A 16,399-nucleotide genomic window follows, 5' to 3' on the forward strand; every position below is an offset into this window, starting at 1 on the left:
GGGCGGTAACGGCACTTGGACGCTCAGATTATCACCAACGAAGAAGAATCCCGGAAATCGTCCTACAGCGTCTGGAGAAATTTTAAACACATGGAAGGTAAAAAAATAAAATAAAATACTTCTTCACGTATGAGTGCAGATATGTGTTTAAGTGAGGGGATATTGTAATTTAGTTGTAATTTTATTGACATGAAATTAAACGAATGTCTTATTTTTATCTAACACTAATTTCTGAATCAGATTTTTTTGACCAGCTTGTTCAACAGAATTCTAGCGGGTGAGACGATGCCTGAGGAATGGAGGAAAAGTGTGCTAGTGTCCATTTTTAAGAACAAGGGTGATGTGCAGAGCTGTGGGAACTATAGAGGAATAAAGTGGATGAGCGACACAATGAAGTTATGGGAAAGAGTAGTGGAGGCTCGACTCAGGACAGAGGTGAGTATTTGCGAGCAACAGGATGGTTTCATGCCTAGAAAAAGTGCCACAGATGCATTTTTTGCCTTGAGGATGTTGATGGAAAAGTACAGAGAAGGTAAGAAGGAGCTACATTGTGTTTTTTGTGGATCTAGAGAAAACCGATGACAGTCTGGAGTGGCAGAGAAGTATGTGAGAATAGTACAGGACATGTATGAGGGCAGCAGAACAGTGGTGAGGTGTGACAGAGGAGTTGAAGGTGGAGGTGGGAGTGCATCAGGGATCACTCCTGAGCCCCTTCCTGTTTGCAGTGGTGATGGATAGGCTGACAGATGAGGTTAGACTGGAATCCCCGTGGACCGCGATGTTTGCAGATGACATTGTGATCTGCAGTGAAAACAGGGAGCAGGTGGAGGAACAGTTAGAAAGATGGAGGCATGCACTGGAAAGGAGAGGAATGAAGATTAGCTGAAGTAAAACAGAATATATGTGCATGAATGAGAGGGGTGGTGGGGTAAGAGTGAGGCGACAGGGAGAAGCGATAGCAAGGGTGGAGGACTTCATATACTTGGGGTCAATCGTCCAGAGCAACGGTGAGTGTGGTCAGGAAGTGAAGAAACGGGTCCGAGCAGGTTGGAACGGGTGGAGGAAGGTGTCGGGTGTGTTATGTGACAGAAGAGTCTCTGCTAGGATGAAAGTTTATAAGACAGTGGTGAGGCCAGCCGTGATGGACGGATTAGAGATGACGAGAAGCAGAGCAAATGGAAGATGTAGAGGTTCGCTCTAAGAGTGACCAGGTTGGATAAAATTAGAAATGAGCTCATCAGAGGGACAGCCAAGGTGAGATGCTTTGGAGACAAAGTTAGGGAGAGCAGACTTGGATGGTTTGGACACGTCCAGAGGAGAGAGAGTGAGTATATTGGTAGAAGGATGATGAAGATGGAGCTGCCAGGCAAGAGAGCGAGAGGAAGAGCAAAGAGAAGGTTGATGGATGTCGTGAGGGAAGACATGAGGGCCGTTGGTGTTCCAGAGGCGACCCCGAACGGGACAAGCCCAAAGGAAAAGAAAAAGAGCCATTTTGTGACAAGAGTAACCTGTAATCAGTGTTGTAATTATTGTTGTTGTTATTTCTTTTCTTGTTTGTTTATTAAATAGTTTTTCTTTACTCTTTGATATGGATCCCCCTGGGTATGAAATACTATATAAAGTAGAAGTTTGATGTCGGAAACCAACATTATCCTTGTGAAAGTGTATAAAAGTATGTTTCTGCCATATTTTGTGTTTATAAAATGTAACAACACAATATTTTCCCATTTCAAACAAAAGTGTTTGTGAAGTAGCATGATGACAAATTCACTAAATGCTTTCTAAAATGTCAGCGAGTGAGCAGATCCACAAGGTGTTGAAATGTTTTCTGGGCGGTTTCCACAGAAATAGCAATTTCATTTTTCAATCTCCCTATTAAATTTTGCCATGTGATGGTTAGCAGATAGTATTTATGTAAAAATTTAAGTCACTTCTTTCACTTTGTTTGTATTCAACTATTTATTCGGGATAGATGAGACTTTTTTTTTATTTTTATTTTTTTATAAATATTTACAAAATGATTCCAATATGACAACATGTTAACGCAGAACGCTACGCTTCTGTCCGCAACATCAGGCGACGTCACCAACGTGAACAGGAAGTGCTCGGCTGTAACAGGAAGCGCGCGCAAACTGAAGGACAACGCGGCCGACTGGCACAACTTGATGCTGCGCTGGGAGAAGCTCAACGACGAAGGCTTCGTCGTCGCGGGAAACATCGTCAACGCCAGGAGAAGCAGGTGTGACCACTTCCTGTTGGCTCAGATAACTAACAATCACGCTGGCATGAACACCACAAGCTAAAGAAAAAGCAAAATACTTTTGATATTTCGGCTTTACTATCCAATGACGTCCACTAAAATGCCTTTCTATGACTCTTGCGGTCTGTCTTTGTCCTTGAATTGAAATATTGTTGGCCCACATGTTCGCAAAGTCGCAATTTTTGTGCTCGGGTCAAAGGCTGTGTAGTTTAAAAATCCACGTCTCGGTGCAAAGGAACTATGTTGAAGTGAACGAAGGAGCTTTATTTAGTCAGGCCATAACCTTTGGCGTGTCAAATAGAAAACAAATGTTTCGCTGCCATCTTGTGGCGTATATAGGCAATGCTAAATAGAGACGTCCCAGTTAGATCACGTGATGAAAAACCGTGTTCGATCACGTGATTTTCAGGGTGCAAAAGATCAGTTTGATCCATTTTTGAAAATTTTAAGTTACAAAGTGACAAAATAATCCAAAGTTGCGAACATATTGTCAAAAGGAACCGTAATAGCTTTGTTTTTATGTTACATAATGTAACTTTTTCGTAAAGGTCTCGAGTGGCTATAAGAGACTGGCGGAGACCGTTTGCGTGCGAGTCTTGCGCCGATTCTCTCGGCCCTCCGCGGCACAGCCACGTACAAGGAGCGACATCTTTGTCCCCGAAACTTGTGCAGGCTTTCAGACAAGGAAACCCGATGTGAAAACAGTTTGTAATGGAAAAAAAAAAAAGTAATGACACCCCTTGTTAAATCATTAATTAATTGTGGCTAATTACATATTTTGGAAAGCTGAGTTCACTTTCACGGATCACATCCAAGCCCGATTACCGCCGGACTTGATCAAGCAAGAAATGTGTCCTGACAAAATGAATTCGGCCAAAAGCTGCAACAAAATGACACGATCCCAAAAAAATTCCAGAACCGTCGAGAAATAAAGTCATTGACATCTATCGGTGTGGAAAAGCCGTTTCTAAAGCTTTAGGATTCCGGCGAACCATAGGCAGAGCCATTATCCTCACACGGAACAGTGGTGAAACTTCCCAGGAGTGGCCAGCCTACAAAGATTAGCCCAAGAGAACAGCGATGACTCTTCCAGCAGGCCACAAAAGGAACTTGGGACAACTTCTAAAGAATTCAAACAATTCTGCAAGGAAGAGTGGGCCAACGTATCTCCACCGAGAAGTGAAAGACTCATCGCCAGTTGTAGAAAACGCTTGATTTCAGTTGTTGCTGCTGAGGATGGTCCAACCAGTTCTCAGGTTTAGGGGCCCATTGCTTTCGACGAGATAACTTTGAACCGTTTACCGATGCAAAAAAGAAGTGAGAATTTGAAAACGTTTTCACGGCACTGTACATAAAGCCGCCTCGCCGAATGGTGTAACCACCAACTACGTAGCTGCACGGACGCTTGCCTACATTAAAACACACTCAAAATATTGAAAATATTAAATAACAATGTCAATGTATTGTTTGCCGTGTGCTCAAACAGAGCAACCCCCCCCCATATATATATATTGTTCAAGCTTATATGGGCCATTCCAACAAATTGGTGCCATTTGCATCCCTGCAAAATAAAAGCTTTCAATGCACCGTGCAATTACATGAAAATATAATTAAGCGGCAATCTGTAACGTGCTTAGTGTTAACATTCTATTAGCATGAATGTCATGTGGCTATATTTTATGCATTTGTTATGTTAAAAACTCCCTTTTTAAAATGTATTTATTAAGTTGCTTGAGTTGGTCCACTGCACATACCGAGTAGTTCAATGTGTGTACTGAAAAAAAAAATATATATATTAGACTATATTTTGTCTGTCTATACTCTATAACTATATACATAGCGCTAGCGCCTCTCTCGCTACTTTGTGTGCAGTGGAGAGGCAGAAGGATCTTCCCGGGATCTCGTGGTCGGAAATTCGGGACTTCAGGAAGAATGTGAAAAACTGGAGGATGTCGTGGACAAAATGGTGACAAAAATGTTGGAATTCCACAGAACACGCCAATTTTTTGTCGTCGCTCTGCGTCGGTCAAATGTGGAACTTCCTGTCAGGCGGCCATTGTGGCGAAGATGGAGCGTCTGATGGCGTCCCAGCGAGGCCTGGTGGATTTGGAGGAATTTCAGTTTGGGCCCCAAGGCAGGAAGGTTCCGCTCTTCCACAGCTGGAACGCCAAAGACTTTGGTGAGGCTTGGAGCTGCCGCCTCTTACGGCATTTCAACGAGATGAATAACCCGCATAGTATCGAGCCCCTTTCACACAGCCTTTCCGCAAAAGCACACTTGCAGGTGATGGATGACTTGAAAGTGGATCCTAACGGGCAGATTCAAAGGTTCCGGTGAAGTGTCTACTGAAAGGTTAATGTTGTAGAAACTGTGAAAACATGTAACAATGCAGGAAGGCGGTGTGAAAGGGGTTACAGAAAGTTAAATGTAGCAGAAAGGCACTGTTAGTGTCTACCCAAAGGTAAATATGCAGGAAGACGGTGTGAAAAAGCTTATAGAAAAGTAAATGTTGTGGAATGGACTGTAGAAAGTTAAATGTTGCAGTTTGATGGTGTCAAAGGGGCTACAGAAAGCTAACTGTGGAAAGATGTGAAAGGGGCGATCGAAAAGAAAATTGCAGAAAGGCAGTGTTAAAGTGGATATGACAGGTAAATGTAAAACTTTGTGAAAGGCGACATGAAAGGAGCTACATCTTGTAGAAAGGCAGTGTGAAAGGGGTTATAGAAAGGTAAATGTAGAAATGTAACCTGACAGAAAGTTGTCATGAAACGGTCTACAGATAGCTAAATGTTGCAGAAAAGCAACGTAAAAGGGGCTAAAGAAAGACACATGTTGTGCAAAGGGGCTATAGAAAAGTAAAATCTTGCAGAATGCAGTGTTAAAGGGGCTACTGGAAGGTAAATTCAACAAAAGGCAGCATTTAAAGTGTCTACTGAAATGCAATTGTTGTGAAAAGAATGTGTGAAAGGGGCCAGAGAAAGGCAGAGGTTGTGGAAAGGGGTTATAGATTTAAGAAATGTTGCAGTGTGAAAAGGTACATGTTGCAGAAAGACTGTATGAAAGGGGAAGTTTTGCAGAGAGGCGTGATGGGAGCTGTAGAAAAAGAAGTTTTGAAAAGTTGACCGTTTTTTTTTGTGGGAATGCTGTGTGAAAGTTAAATGGTGCCGTGTGAAAGGGGCACAAACGTCGACTGTTGTTTTCCAGCATCGTCCTGCGCCATCCTGCTGCAGTCGTTCGCGTCGGAGCTGCGTCTCAAGCGCGTCCTCCTCCGGGAAGTGGCTCACAGCCTGAACTCTGACCTCGGCCTGGTGTACCTGTCGTGCTGGCTCCACCAGCCGCTGGTACCGGCCCGCGCCCGCCTGGCGCTGGAGGCGGTCCTGCTGGAGACGGGCCAGCGACACCTTCCTGTTTGACAATGGCTTTTATTGTGAAAACAAGAAACAGGACGGACGGACGGACGGACGCCAGGCGTACACGAACGTTATCGAAAAAGTAATAAAAATAGTGCAGCTTTGTTTCTCACGTTTATCTACATATTAACAACGCAAATATGAAAAAAAACCATTTACAACAAGCTCTTAAAAATCAATCAATCCATCCAGCGTCGTGTTCAGAAGAATGTTTGGATCGCAAGAACGTGGAGAAGACCCGGCCGGAAGAAATAAATAGGAACTAAAAGGAGAGCGCCACAAGGTTCCCGAACAAAGTCCGCAATTCGGCTTGCTTTGTCACGGAAGTGAGCAAGCTGACCGGCCAATCACGGACTTTGTTGCAGAACCTTCCATGACAACCTCTGCGATTGGCCGTCCAGCTGCTTTGTTCCGGAAGGTACCGTGACGAACTCCACGATGGGCCGTTCAGATTGTTTTGCTCTTTAGCCCAGTCTGCGATTAGCGGTTTCGCTGGTCTCGTTTCAGAACCTTCCGGACCAAAGTCCGCGGTTGGCCAGTCAGGTGGTCAGCTCGTTATGTTCTGGAAAGTTCTGTAACTAAAGGCTCCAAGCTGACCGGCCAATCGCAGACTTTGTTACAGAGCCTTCCGTAAGAAAGTCCGCGATTGGCCGTTCAGCTGCTTTCTTCCGGAAGGTTCCGTGACAAAGTCTACGATTGGCTGTTTCGTTGGCCTTGTTACGGACCTTTTAGGAACAAATTGTTACATCGTTACAAAACCTTCCATAAAGCCCACGACTGGCTGTTGAGCTGCTTTCCCCCCCAAAAGTTCCATAAAAAAGTCCTCGCTGAGCCGTTCAGCTGGCTTTGCTGGGGTCGGCCGCGTCGATGCCCAGCAGGGCCTCCACCGCCTCCAGGGGGACCCCCTGCGGAGTTTGGATGTGCATGGTGGTCCCGTCCGGCCCGTTGACAATGACGATGCCGTCCGCGTCGCTCAGGCCGTCCGTCTCGATGTAGATCTCCTGGCCCTCCTGCACGAGGCACGTCTCCTGAAGCTTCTCAGGTTCTTTGGCCTGCTCGCTCGGGGCCGGACCTTCGGGCGGCGGCGGGGCATCCGCCGCCTGCTGCTCAGCTGTGGTCACCTCCATGGGGGTGGCGGCTGGAGGAGGCTGGGCGGGGCTAGTGAAGCTGGAGGAAGAAACGCATGACTACAGATGTGCCGTGACCTGGCTGGGATCTCTGTCATACTGTGAAAATTGGCACGTATTCCACAATTCCGCACTGAAAAATTATGTCCGCAGAAAAAAGTTCCCCCCCAAATTAACTCAGTAGTAATTGTAGGCATGTTTTCTAATGACATATTGGATTTTGGCCTGCCCACATTTAAGTCACAAACTTGCGTGAGCCTGCTGGCGTCCGCGACGGAAGATGAATGCATTTCAAATCCATACTATTGGTCTGTCCCCGACTCCCCACTTTGTCTGTTATTTTTACGCAACAGTAACCCATTTAAAGTGACGAAAATAGCTTCAGAACATGTATGAGAAGCTCAAAATGTCTGAGAAGCGTTGTTAAACGCCTATGTCCTCATTCGACAGAAGCAAGGTATGTGGCGTAATTGTCCTCTTTGTCAAAGTCTGGATGTTTTTAAGACAACCAGTGAAAATAGTAAGGTTAGATACATTTGAGTAGGCTTGTTTTGTGAAGCGCAATCGCTATAATGTTTCGTTGCGGAAGGGAGGATGCCGCGTGAGCAGTACGGAGGTAAGTGCGTGCGTGCACATTCATTTCCGCCTAATACATGGTCAGTGTATTGATTGCGTCGCACATGGCTCTAATGCCGCATTCCAGAAAAGTGGGAAGTCAAGAGTTTTCCGACCTCCGACCAGGAAAAGTGCACTGGAACGCCACTCAAACCGGGAGGTCCAAGTCGCCGAGTTGGAGAAATAATATCTCCGACTTCATCGAGTTGCTTCAATCTGATGTCACTCAGCAATGGCGACCCCCGTGGAGAGACAGACCGTGAATGGTAAAACAGTTTACTAGACTATAAAAATACATCGCTTTATTATTCAACTTAACTTCACATAACACAATGTGATTTGTACTGACTGCGTAAGGATATGACGCTCTGCCCGCATGAAGTCATTTGGTGATCTGTATGAAATGCTTAAGATATTTATTTATATAGATAAAGAAAATTATGATTTATTTATACCTCCTGAAAAGGAGACACCCCCAGAAACAAACAAGAACTGAAAGAGGCCGCAGTAAAGGCCTGGAAAAGCATTTCAAATGAAGAACGCAACAGTCTGGTGAAGTCAACGGGTCGCAGGCTCGATGCAGTTATTGCAAGTCAGGGTTATGCCACCAAATATTGAATGTTATTCACCTTAAGTTAATTCAATAATGTCTGTTCCAATACTTTTGCTCACTTGTGGGTGACTTCAAACAAAAGGTACTCGGTCCCGAGTTGTTTTACGCATCTAGATGGGAATACCATGAAGTAAAAGCTCGAATTCGGAACTTTTGTCTCATATTAATATTTTGATTTGAAACCGTAATGTTTCAAAAACAAAAGGAATTGACCTTGCCGTTCCAATTGTTTTGGAGGCTCCGTAAGTGCAGTCCATTTTCTAACTTGAACAAAATGGTGTTTGGAAACTCAAGCAAGAAGGTGTTGTTTTTTTTATTAAATAAAATTATTTTATTTAAGTTGTCACTTGGAGGTGACAGGATTCTGCTCAACAGCGATGATATTTAAAAAATACGACTAAATAATGCCACTTGATAGTACAGTACATTCCTTTGTCCACACGGGCTCTGCAGTGGATTTGGTCTCCAGCTCTGCTACTGACGTCACGCCAAGAAATGGGGGCGTGTCGATTTTCTCAATGAAAAAAAAAAAAAAAAGGGCGTTTCCGGGGCAATAAGTTATTTACCGATCGCTCCGAAATGGATCGATATTATTGGAAATGACTGGCAGTTTCATTTCCCTGAGCGACACGGAGAACTTGTTAGTGAAATATAGGGCATGTGTATGGTATAGGTCGTTGAATACGTGACCATGATCATATCTCAAATCAACTTTCCCAATTGAAATGAATGGAAATGCTATTCATTTGTTCCATTCCCCAAACACCAACTTTTTTTGACGTCTTTTCAATAAGAGAAATAGCACTGTACAGTCTTGCACTGTATAAAAACATACAGTAATAACAAAATAGAATGGACATAAAATACCTGCACACAAAAAAAAAAAAAAAACAGAAAATACAAGCAATAAAGACTCTGTTGTACTTTAAAAACCCGAGGTGGCCGAATGTTGTGAAGTTCGCTATTGCCACCTAGTGGCGGAGTGCCTCAAGGGCACGCGTAGAGATGGCGGCAGCGAATTTCACAACATCCGCCCACCATCAGTTCACTTGGTTACCTTACAGTGAAACTTTCTATGATTGATTGACTTTACATGTTTGAGTTTTATATAATGTACAGCAGCACTTTGCCTGCAGCTGTTGTTATTTTTCAAGTGTTCTATAAAGTTGAGTTGAGAAAGTAAAAGATACATTGGATACATTTCTTTTTTCTAGCCAAAACTGAGGAGCCCTAGCTCCTCCTCCGGTTGTCATGGTAATGAGAGCCATACTCAACTTGGGCATGAGAACCAGCCACCACCCCCAAATCGAGTCTTTTCCAGCAGTGTGTGACAAGTGGATGGATGTTAAAGTGTGCTTTAATCCTTTGTGGATTTGGTCACAAGAATGTCAGACCTTTTATTAAAGGCACGTTGGAACTCTTCAATTGTGGACAAAAATCATGCCACGTCTACTTCAACGTTCTATACACCTCGAATGTAGCATATTTACATCATTTTTAATGTTTGACACATTATTCTGCCTTTCTTTGAAAGCTTCACTCACAGTTTGGCTTCACTGGGAATCAGCGACGTTGGCGTCGTGGAGGCGGCGCAGGGCGTCGACGTTGGCGTCACGGGGGCCACGGAGGTCACCACGGGGGTGGGGGCGACCACAACTAGTGTGTTACAAGGTCAGAGGTCAATACTCGGATCTTAGTGAAGGTTCGCCACCCTCTCGTATCGACGTACCCGCTCTCTCGATGCCGTTGTGCTGCAGAGGAACGCTGTTCTCCATCTTGAAGCGCTTGGATGGAGGCAGCATCTTGGAGTTCTGGAAGGGCAAATTTAGAGTTTATGGGCTGAGCGGGACCAAGTGGGGTTCGGATACGAGGAGTTTGGGAGTTTACCTCCATGTAACGGCTACTTTTGTTGCTCACGCTGGACACTGGAGATGCGCCGGGGACAACCTTCATCCGGTTCACCTCGTCAAGGATGCCAAGAGACCGCGCCACCTGAAAGCAATCAGCAGCAGCATCACAAACGAGCCCCGGAAATGTCCAAAATGCCAAACTTTCTGTGTCTTTTCGAGCATGGCTTCTTGAGATTTTTAGAAATGTCCAAAATGAGCTTTTAATGGCCGCATTAAACCAAAATGGCCCACTTCCCGTCTTTTCGGGCATGGCTTTTGGAGACCTTTTTGTGGCTCTTATCATGGAAGATGCCTATCAAATTTCACATTGGCAAGTCCAAACTGACTTTGGGGTCTGAATTTTCGAAAGCTCTTTTAATATACAGTGGCCGACTTCCTGTGTCTTTTCCAAATGTTTTGTGGGTCTACTCATTGTAGACAAATTTCATCTTATGACGCAAAACTTTTCCAGCTCCTCAAAGACAAACGAGCTTGAGACACTTCAGTAGAAGACTCCAGATGTTCTCACCTCTATGTTCCTGATTTCCAGGGGTGTGGCTCCTCCTAGTGGCGTTATGATGTAATCATGAGCGGCCTGTCTCACTTGCGCCTGCAGTGACTCGAACTCGCGGTAAATATCTGGAAAGTGAGTACGAGGCGGACCGGTGCGCTCCACCTGGAAACAAAGACACCATTTTTGCCTTCTTCCAACACAACCTGACCACACAAAATAAACACCCTTTGAGGGACTATGTCACAATTTTAGGACGTGGGACTTGCTTTGGCTAAAACTTATGAAAGATTCAACCTGACGAACTCCATATTTATGAGACTCTACATGACTTGACAAGTCTGCATTTTCAAGATTCTGCCTTTTGTTGTGCTGCAAGCCAACATTTCTATTAGGCGCGAGCTTCAGACAAGCCACCGCTCGAGTGAAGTGCGAAGAAAAACAAAAAGTCACAACCAGTCATTGATGCACATTTAGCCATTTAACTCATTCACTGTCGTGGACATTTATATTCATCAACAGGAATCTGACTGTTTACTGTCAACCGCCAGAAGTATTAGATGGGTTTCTTTTCAACGTATAGGCGTGGAAGAGTTTGTCTGTGAAATTCCGGTTTGTAAAGCACTGGAACGACTAACAGATCCCGTAGACGGCGGCGTTACATCGCTTTGGATTTGAGATCAGTAGAAGATAATTCTTGAACTAGCCGTGCGGTAAATGGCCAACCAGACTAACTCCAGCCTCCCGACGTCACTCACTAGGCCACGCCCTCTTTGAAAGGCACATACCATGAATGTACAACTTGTGTGAGACTTTCAGCTTAATACCACTTTATGAAAACTGTTTATTTCTTTACATTCTCTTTTTTATGATGTTTTATTTGTGTTGTTTATAGTATGTACTGTAAATCTGGTGCAGGCGTGTGTGTTTGTACCTTGGCCAGGAGCATCTCCCATACACTTAAAACTTTGGTGAGACGAGGGAGAACAATGTCCATCAGCTCCTCATCCTCACACTGATCCACCAGCTGGAGAAAATGCGGTCGTCATGGAAACGCATCAAAGGCGCTGACTCGAAACAAACGAACAACCAAACCTCTTGCAGTCGCTCCCGTCTCCTCTCGACCTGCTGCTCGGCGCTCGCAGTGCCGCCACCCACCTTAGGGGGCCGTCCGCGGCGCCCTCGCCGACCCATGAGGCCGCCCGACACCTGAACAAACTTAAGCACACGTCAACTTGTAAGACATATAGTTCCCCCCCCCCCAACTTCTTAAAGTATTTTTACCTTGGGTGGCAACCCCAGGGACCGGCCCCGGCCCCGCCCGCGCCCCCTTCCTCGCCCTCTGCCACGGGGCCTGCCCGGACCCCGGTGGTGGACGGCCCGGAATCCTCCAGCAGCTGCTGGGCCCGACTCCTGAGACAACAAGGCAGTCGGCTAATTAGTAGGGACGGGTGAGTACCGACACCGGGCCGATACCGGCCTTATTTCAATGTATCGGGTACTCGTGAAAGATCCCTACTAAATAGCATGTAGAGATAATTAGCAACTAATTAGCATAAAGACGTAATAGAACGATCAATTAATTATGACGGAGTGCTTAACAGCATGTAGCGGTGACGGACCATTGTTTGCATTAAAATATAGCGCTAACACAATGATTAATTAATTAGCCTGTAGCACATTAATTAGCATTAAAAGCAACAGAATGAGTTAAATCGCATATAACCCTAATCAGCATGCAGCGGTACTTGTAGTAGAATTACCAGTTAATTACCATGTAAAGCTAATTGGCAGACAGAGGTAACTGAACAGTCAACAGACTGACCAGTTGGTTAGCATGTCAAGCTAATTAGCATACAGAGGTTATGGACAGAACAGTAACAGAATACAGTTAATTAGGATCTCGCGCAAAATAGCACATAGAGCTAACCAGCATGCAGAGGAAAAGTTGAGGCAGCAAATTACTATTTCAGATACAAAACTAATCAGCATGTAGCGCTAATGAACATGCACAGATACACAGAAATAGCAAGCAGAGGTAACAGACGAGTCAGCTAGCTTAGCATGTACAGAACAGAACGACCGTATCATGTACTTGCAGAGCATGTAGTGCTAATTAGCATGTAGCGCTAATGGAACAAAACAAATTCTCAGTAAATTAATGAGCGTCATATTTTGTCAGTTACCATAGCAGCAGGTTTTCCCTCCGTTTCCTCTTCCTCGACGACATCCGTCACGGTCGCGTCTGCCGTCTCAGTGACGACCGTTTGCGATCGTCCGTCGGTGTCGGTTTGTGGCGCCGCTTCACAGACCGGCACAGGCTCTCCGTGGCTGGGGTTGAGCTTGTAGTGACGGTTGAGTCCTCCCGGTCCAATGTAGGCCTTGTCGCAGGTCTGGCACGGGTGGGACCTGGACTTGTGGCTGTAGGCCAGTGTGGTGTCCGTGTCTCCGGCGGCGTCCTTCCTGTCCTCGTCCTCCATGCTCATGTCCGAGTAGTCGTCAGAGTCGGACTGGTGGCTCTCGGCCAGGTCCTCGGTCTTGATGAACTTGTAGTCTTTGGCTTTGTACTTGGGCGGTCTGGAGACTCTACCCGACCTAGTCTGCACCTTGACCGCCTTCTTCTCTTTCATCTTCTTCTGCTTCCTTACCTTCTCTTTTTCTTTGTCTCGATCCTTGGCCGCAGGGGGGGCGGACCTCGCAGGGGGGTCAGCCGCCGCCGGTGAGCCTGCTACAGGGGTGGCAGCTGATTTGACCGGAGTCTTACTGGGGGGTGATGCGGTGCCGTTGGCGGGGGTCTTGAAGAGCGACACGCTTCCCGCTTTAACGGTGGTGGTGATGGTCGCAGTGGGCGGCGTCTTGCCGGCGGCAGAGGTAATGGCGACGGGGGCGGACGCGGGGGCTGGCAGCTTGTGGACCAAAGGAAGCAGAGATCCCACCACGGGGGCGGGGCTCTGGAGGAGCAGCTGGATGGGGCCGTCACCCAAGTTCTGCTGCAAGAACAACTGTTGGCCCTGCTGAGCCACCATAGGCTGGATGTGAATGATCTGAGTGCTGCCGTTGGTCGACAGCGTCACCTGCGGTTGATTGACAGTCTGATTGTTGTGCTGCTGGGGGGCGGGACAAAGCTTCACTTCCTGTTTTGGAGGAGCCTGAATCTGGATCCTGACCGGTTCCGACTGTGGGCACAAAAGGAAAATCACATTCCGAAAACCTTCCGGGAGAACATGTACTTAGCTTTGGGTCTTTATAACAATGTGCATATTTGAACATCTGTACAAGAATTACACGTATATTTCTAAATTGGTGCCAGGGTACTTCTGGGTGGCAGAACACGAGTGACTACCTGAACTGAAACGATGACCAAAAGTTGTTCTGTTTGGAGTTTGTTTCAAAAAAATCTAAATGAGTCAAGTGGAACCTGTGGGTAAAGAGGATAAAGCAAGTGGATCTCATAAATAGTTGTACAGAGAAGACCGCAAAACTGCCTAGCGGAGTAGTAGCCATTTCTAAACGGACACACTGAGAACCAAACCTCCATCACTGGGTTAGGTCAGGTAACTTTGTTTGTACCCGAGGGTATATTTGGTTGCAGTGGGTTGGCTGCTCACACATACAGAGACATCACTTAAACCATTACTAAAATAAAAAGACACAATAATGTTTCAGACATAAAAACATGGATAAAACCAAAACTTGAAATCAAAATCACAATGGCAGAAAATTCAGTACAGAATAAAAGCTATCATGGCAAATACAGAGACGAGGTCAGAAAAAGAGAGATAAAATATGGCTTTAGCTATTGAATATTTTTAGAATGGATTATTTTCGCAAATGTTCTATCAATTAATCGAGTAATGGGATAAAACTAGATTTTTCATTATTCACCAACAAAATGTGCGCAAGGTCCAGGTTTCATTCTTGTCCACTTGGGGTCGCCATCCTCACGTTCCACACATAACATCTGTGACATTGAATGTGTTTGGCTTAAAAAAAGGGCGTGGTCTGGCCTGGCGCGTGACGTGGGCGTCGTCGAAGGAGTGTCCAGTTAACGGATGTGAGCTCAGGCTAGCGGCTGTAGAAAATGGTTTGCTTGGGTTGTCTTGGAGTCATTTAACAAAACACAACAGCTAGCCTGCTAGCTAACATCAGCTCTATAGCACGCTATTCATTTGACTGTGAAGAGCATTTCTGCGCCATTCATCCGAGCGACAGAAAAGTCAATTAACTGATCCCACAAGGATCATATTATATTATATACCAAAACAGATGCGGAATTTCCGCATCTGTTTTGGAATCAACTGACAGGTTGCAATTTGAATGACGGCCCTCAATTCAGTCTCCCTTCCGAGCAATTTACCTCACGTAACGTCTTACGTCTTCTTTTCTTCTGGCACTTCACACGTTCAAACACGAAGGCATCATTCAAGCCATTTCCCCCCATTTTCTCAATGATTCTGCCTTAGTCAAATGTCACAGAAGGGTTTATTTGCTAATGGAAATGTGTCTTCTTCCACACAGAAGTACGTTTGACCTCGTGGTAAAACGGTTGCTAAGGATAATGCGTAGTTGTATATATATCATGTCTGACTATTTGTGTCGTGTTCTTACCTTGGAATGGGTCAAGTGGACTGTGCTTGCACTGCTGCCGCTGGTCTGCAAAGCAAACTGCTGGGCAACGCTCTTCAGCTGCTGTGAGGCGTTCTGGACCTGGACTAGCTGCTTCACCGCCTGTTGCGGGCTGTGTACATGGACTAGCTGTTTGGCCGCCTGCTGCGGTGCATGGATCTGAACTATCTGTTTGGCCGCCTGCTGCGGGGTCTGGACCTGGACTATCTGTTTGGCCGGCGGCTGTGGGGTCTGGGCCTGGGCCTGGGCCTGGGCCTGGACCTGGACCTGGACCTGGGCCTGGACCTGCTGCTGCTGCTGCTGGGACTTGTTGGTCACCTGGCTGATGACCTGCTGCAGCTGACTGGGGTTAAGAGCCGCACTGTGGATGGGGCTGCTTTTGACGGCCTGGCTCTGCTGGAGCAGCTGGGCGGCCTCGCTTTCCGAAACCTGGACCACTTGCTGCTTGCTGAGCTGCTCCAGCAGAGCCTGTTGCTCCTCGGGGGTCAGCCCGGAGCCCTCCATCAGGCTGCCGTCCGGTTGCACGTAGATTATGGTGGTGTTGCTCATGTCTGCGCCCAAAGTCGAGAACTCGGTGCCCACCAGAATGCTTTGTTCAGTCTGTAAAAAGTCCACCAGCTGAGACTCGGCGGACACTGCCTGGTTCTGCTCCGCGGTATGGTCGCTCTGTTCGCCGGACACCGCGGGCGAGCTTTCCCCGCGCTCTCCGGACGTCGCGTCTGGAGTACACTCGGCCGGTTCGGTGTCGGGGGCGACTGGCTCCGGCGGAACAGCGTCCTCAGGCTGCGTGGAGTCCGCGGCGTGGTTCTGGGCCGGAGAGCGCGAAGGTTCGGTCGCTGTTATTGTTCTCCCCGACGCGCTCTCATCCTCGTTGTCCGCCATTTTGGCTGCGCGGCTGCTGCTAGCTGAGCGGCTAACAGGGAACCAGTCGGTGCCTCAAAGTAAATGCAGTCGTACAGCGATGTAGCCAAATAAATCGACGCTCGTGTACAATATGTGCGCGTTTGCAAGTGAAATGTCCCCTGCTGTGAAGAACAACATGAACAGCAGAGGAGAAAAGCGGGGCGCGGATGACGGAACCTTGGAGGAGTTTTCAGCTAGCTAGCTTAGCCTTCGCCTAGCTGCTCCAGGCGGGAGGCGGATTGTCCGGAATGGATTCGTGGAGCGAACTCGCGTTGCGCGTGACACACTGAACGCGATTTGAAATCAAAGTAGACTTTTATTTACAGCAGTGGGATAAATAAATAAAAAAATTTCCAGTGCGTAGCGAATTATTAATTAAAATACTGATTCTATTCCTTTAGTCAAGTAAAACTTTAAAAAAAAGTCCAGACTCTGAACTGTACTT

General features: G+C 46.4%; 2 protein-coding genes across 4 annotated transcripts; one reads left to right on the plus strand and one right to left on the minus strand.

The window, feature by feature from the left end:
- The first annotated feature begins 15 nt into the window (after window positions 1-15).
- On the plus strand, window positions 16-5,764 carry cinp (cyclin dependent kinase 2 interacting protein). 2 transcript variants are annotated; one of them, XM_061697285.1, is made up of 6 exons: window positions 52-97; window positions 255-435; window positions 2,077-2,239; window positions 4,133-4,226; window positions 4,310-4,439; window positions 5,465-5,764. In XM_061697285.1, exons 2-6 carry the CDS (start codon window positions 399-401, stop codon window positions 5,671-5,673), a joined length of 633 nt encoding a protein of 210 aa, XP_061553269.1. In that variant the 5' UTR covers window positions 52-97; window positions 255-398; the 3' UTR covers window positions 5,674-5,764. The 2 variants fall into 2 exon arrangements, with proteins under 2 accessions (XP_061553270.1, XP_061553269.1); XM_061697286.1 differs by lacking the exon at window positions 255-435 and having other exon boundaries at window positions 16-97.
- znf839 (zinc finger protein 839) lies at window positions 5,588-16,167 on the minus strand. 2 transcript variants are annotated; one of them, XM_061697282.1, is made up of 10 exons: window positions 15,034-16,167; window positions 12,612-13,601; window positions 11,710-11,838; window positions 11,521-11,634; window positions 11,360-11,452; window positions 10,444-10,590; window positions 9,913-10,017; window positions 9,755-9,836; window positions 9,570-9,681; window positions 5,588-6,837 (listed from the first exon to the last, which is right to left on the minus strand). In XM_061697282.1, exons 1-10 carry the CDS (start codon window positions 15,931-15,933, stop codon window positions 6,507-6,509), a joined length of 3,003 nt encoding a protein of 1,000 aa, XP_061553266.1. In that variant the 5' UTR covers window positions 15,934-16,167; the 3' UTR covers window positions 5,588-6,506. The 2 variants fall into 2 exon arrangements, with proteins under 2 accessions (XP_061553266.1, XP_061553264.1); XM_061697280.1 differs by having other exon boundaries at window positions 11,521-11,643.
- Between the last annotated feature and the right edge of the window lie 232 nt (window positions 16,168-16,399).

Source organism: Phycodurus eques, chromosome 14, assembly GCF_024500275.1.
Source record: "Phycodurus eques isolate BA_2022a chromosome 14, UOR_Pequ_1.1, whole genome shotgun sequence".
NCBI lineage: Eukaryota > Metazoa > Chordata > Actinopteri > Syngnathiformes > Syngnathidae > Phycodurus > Phycodurus eques.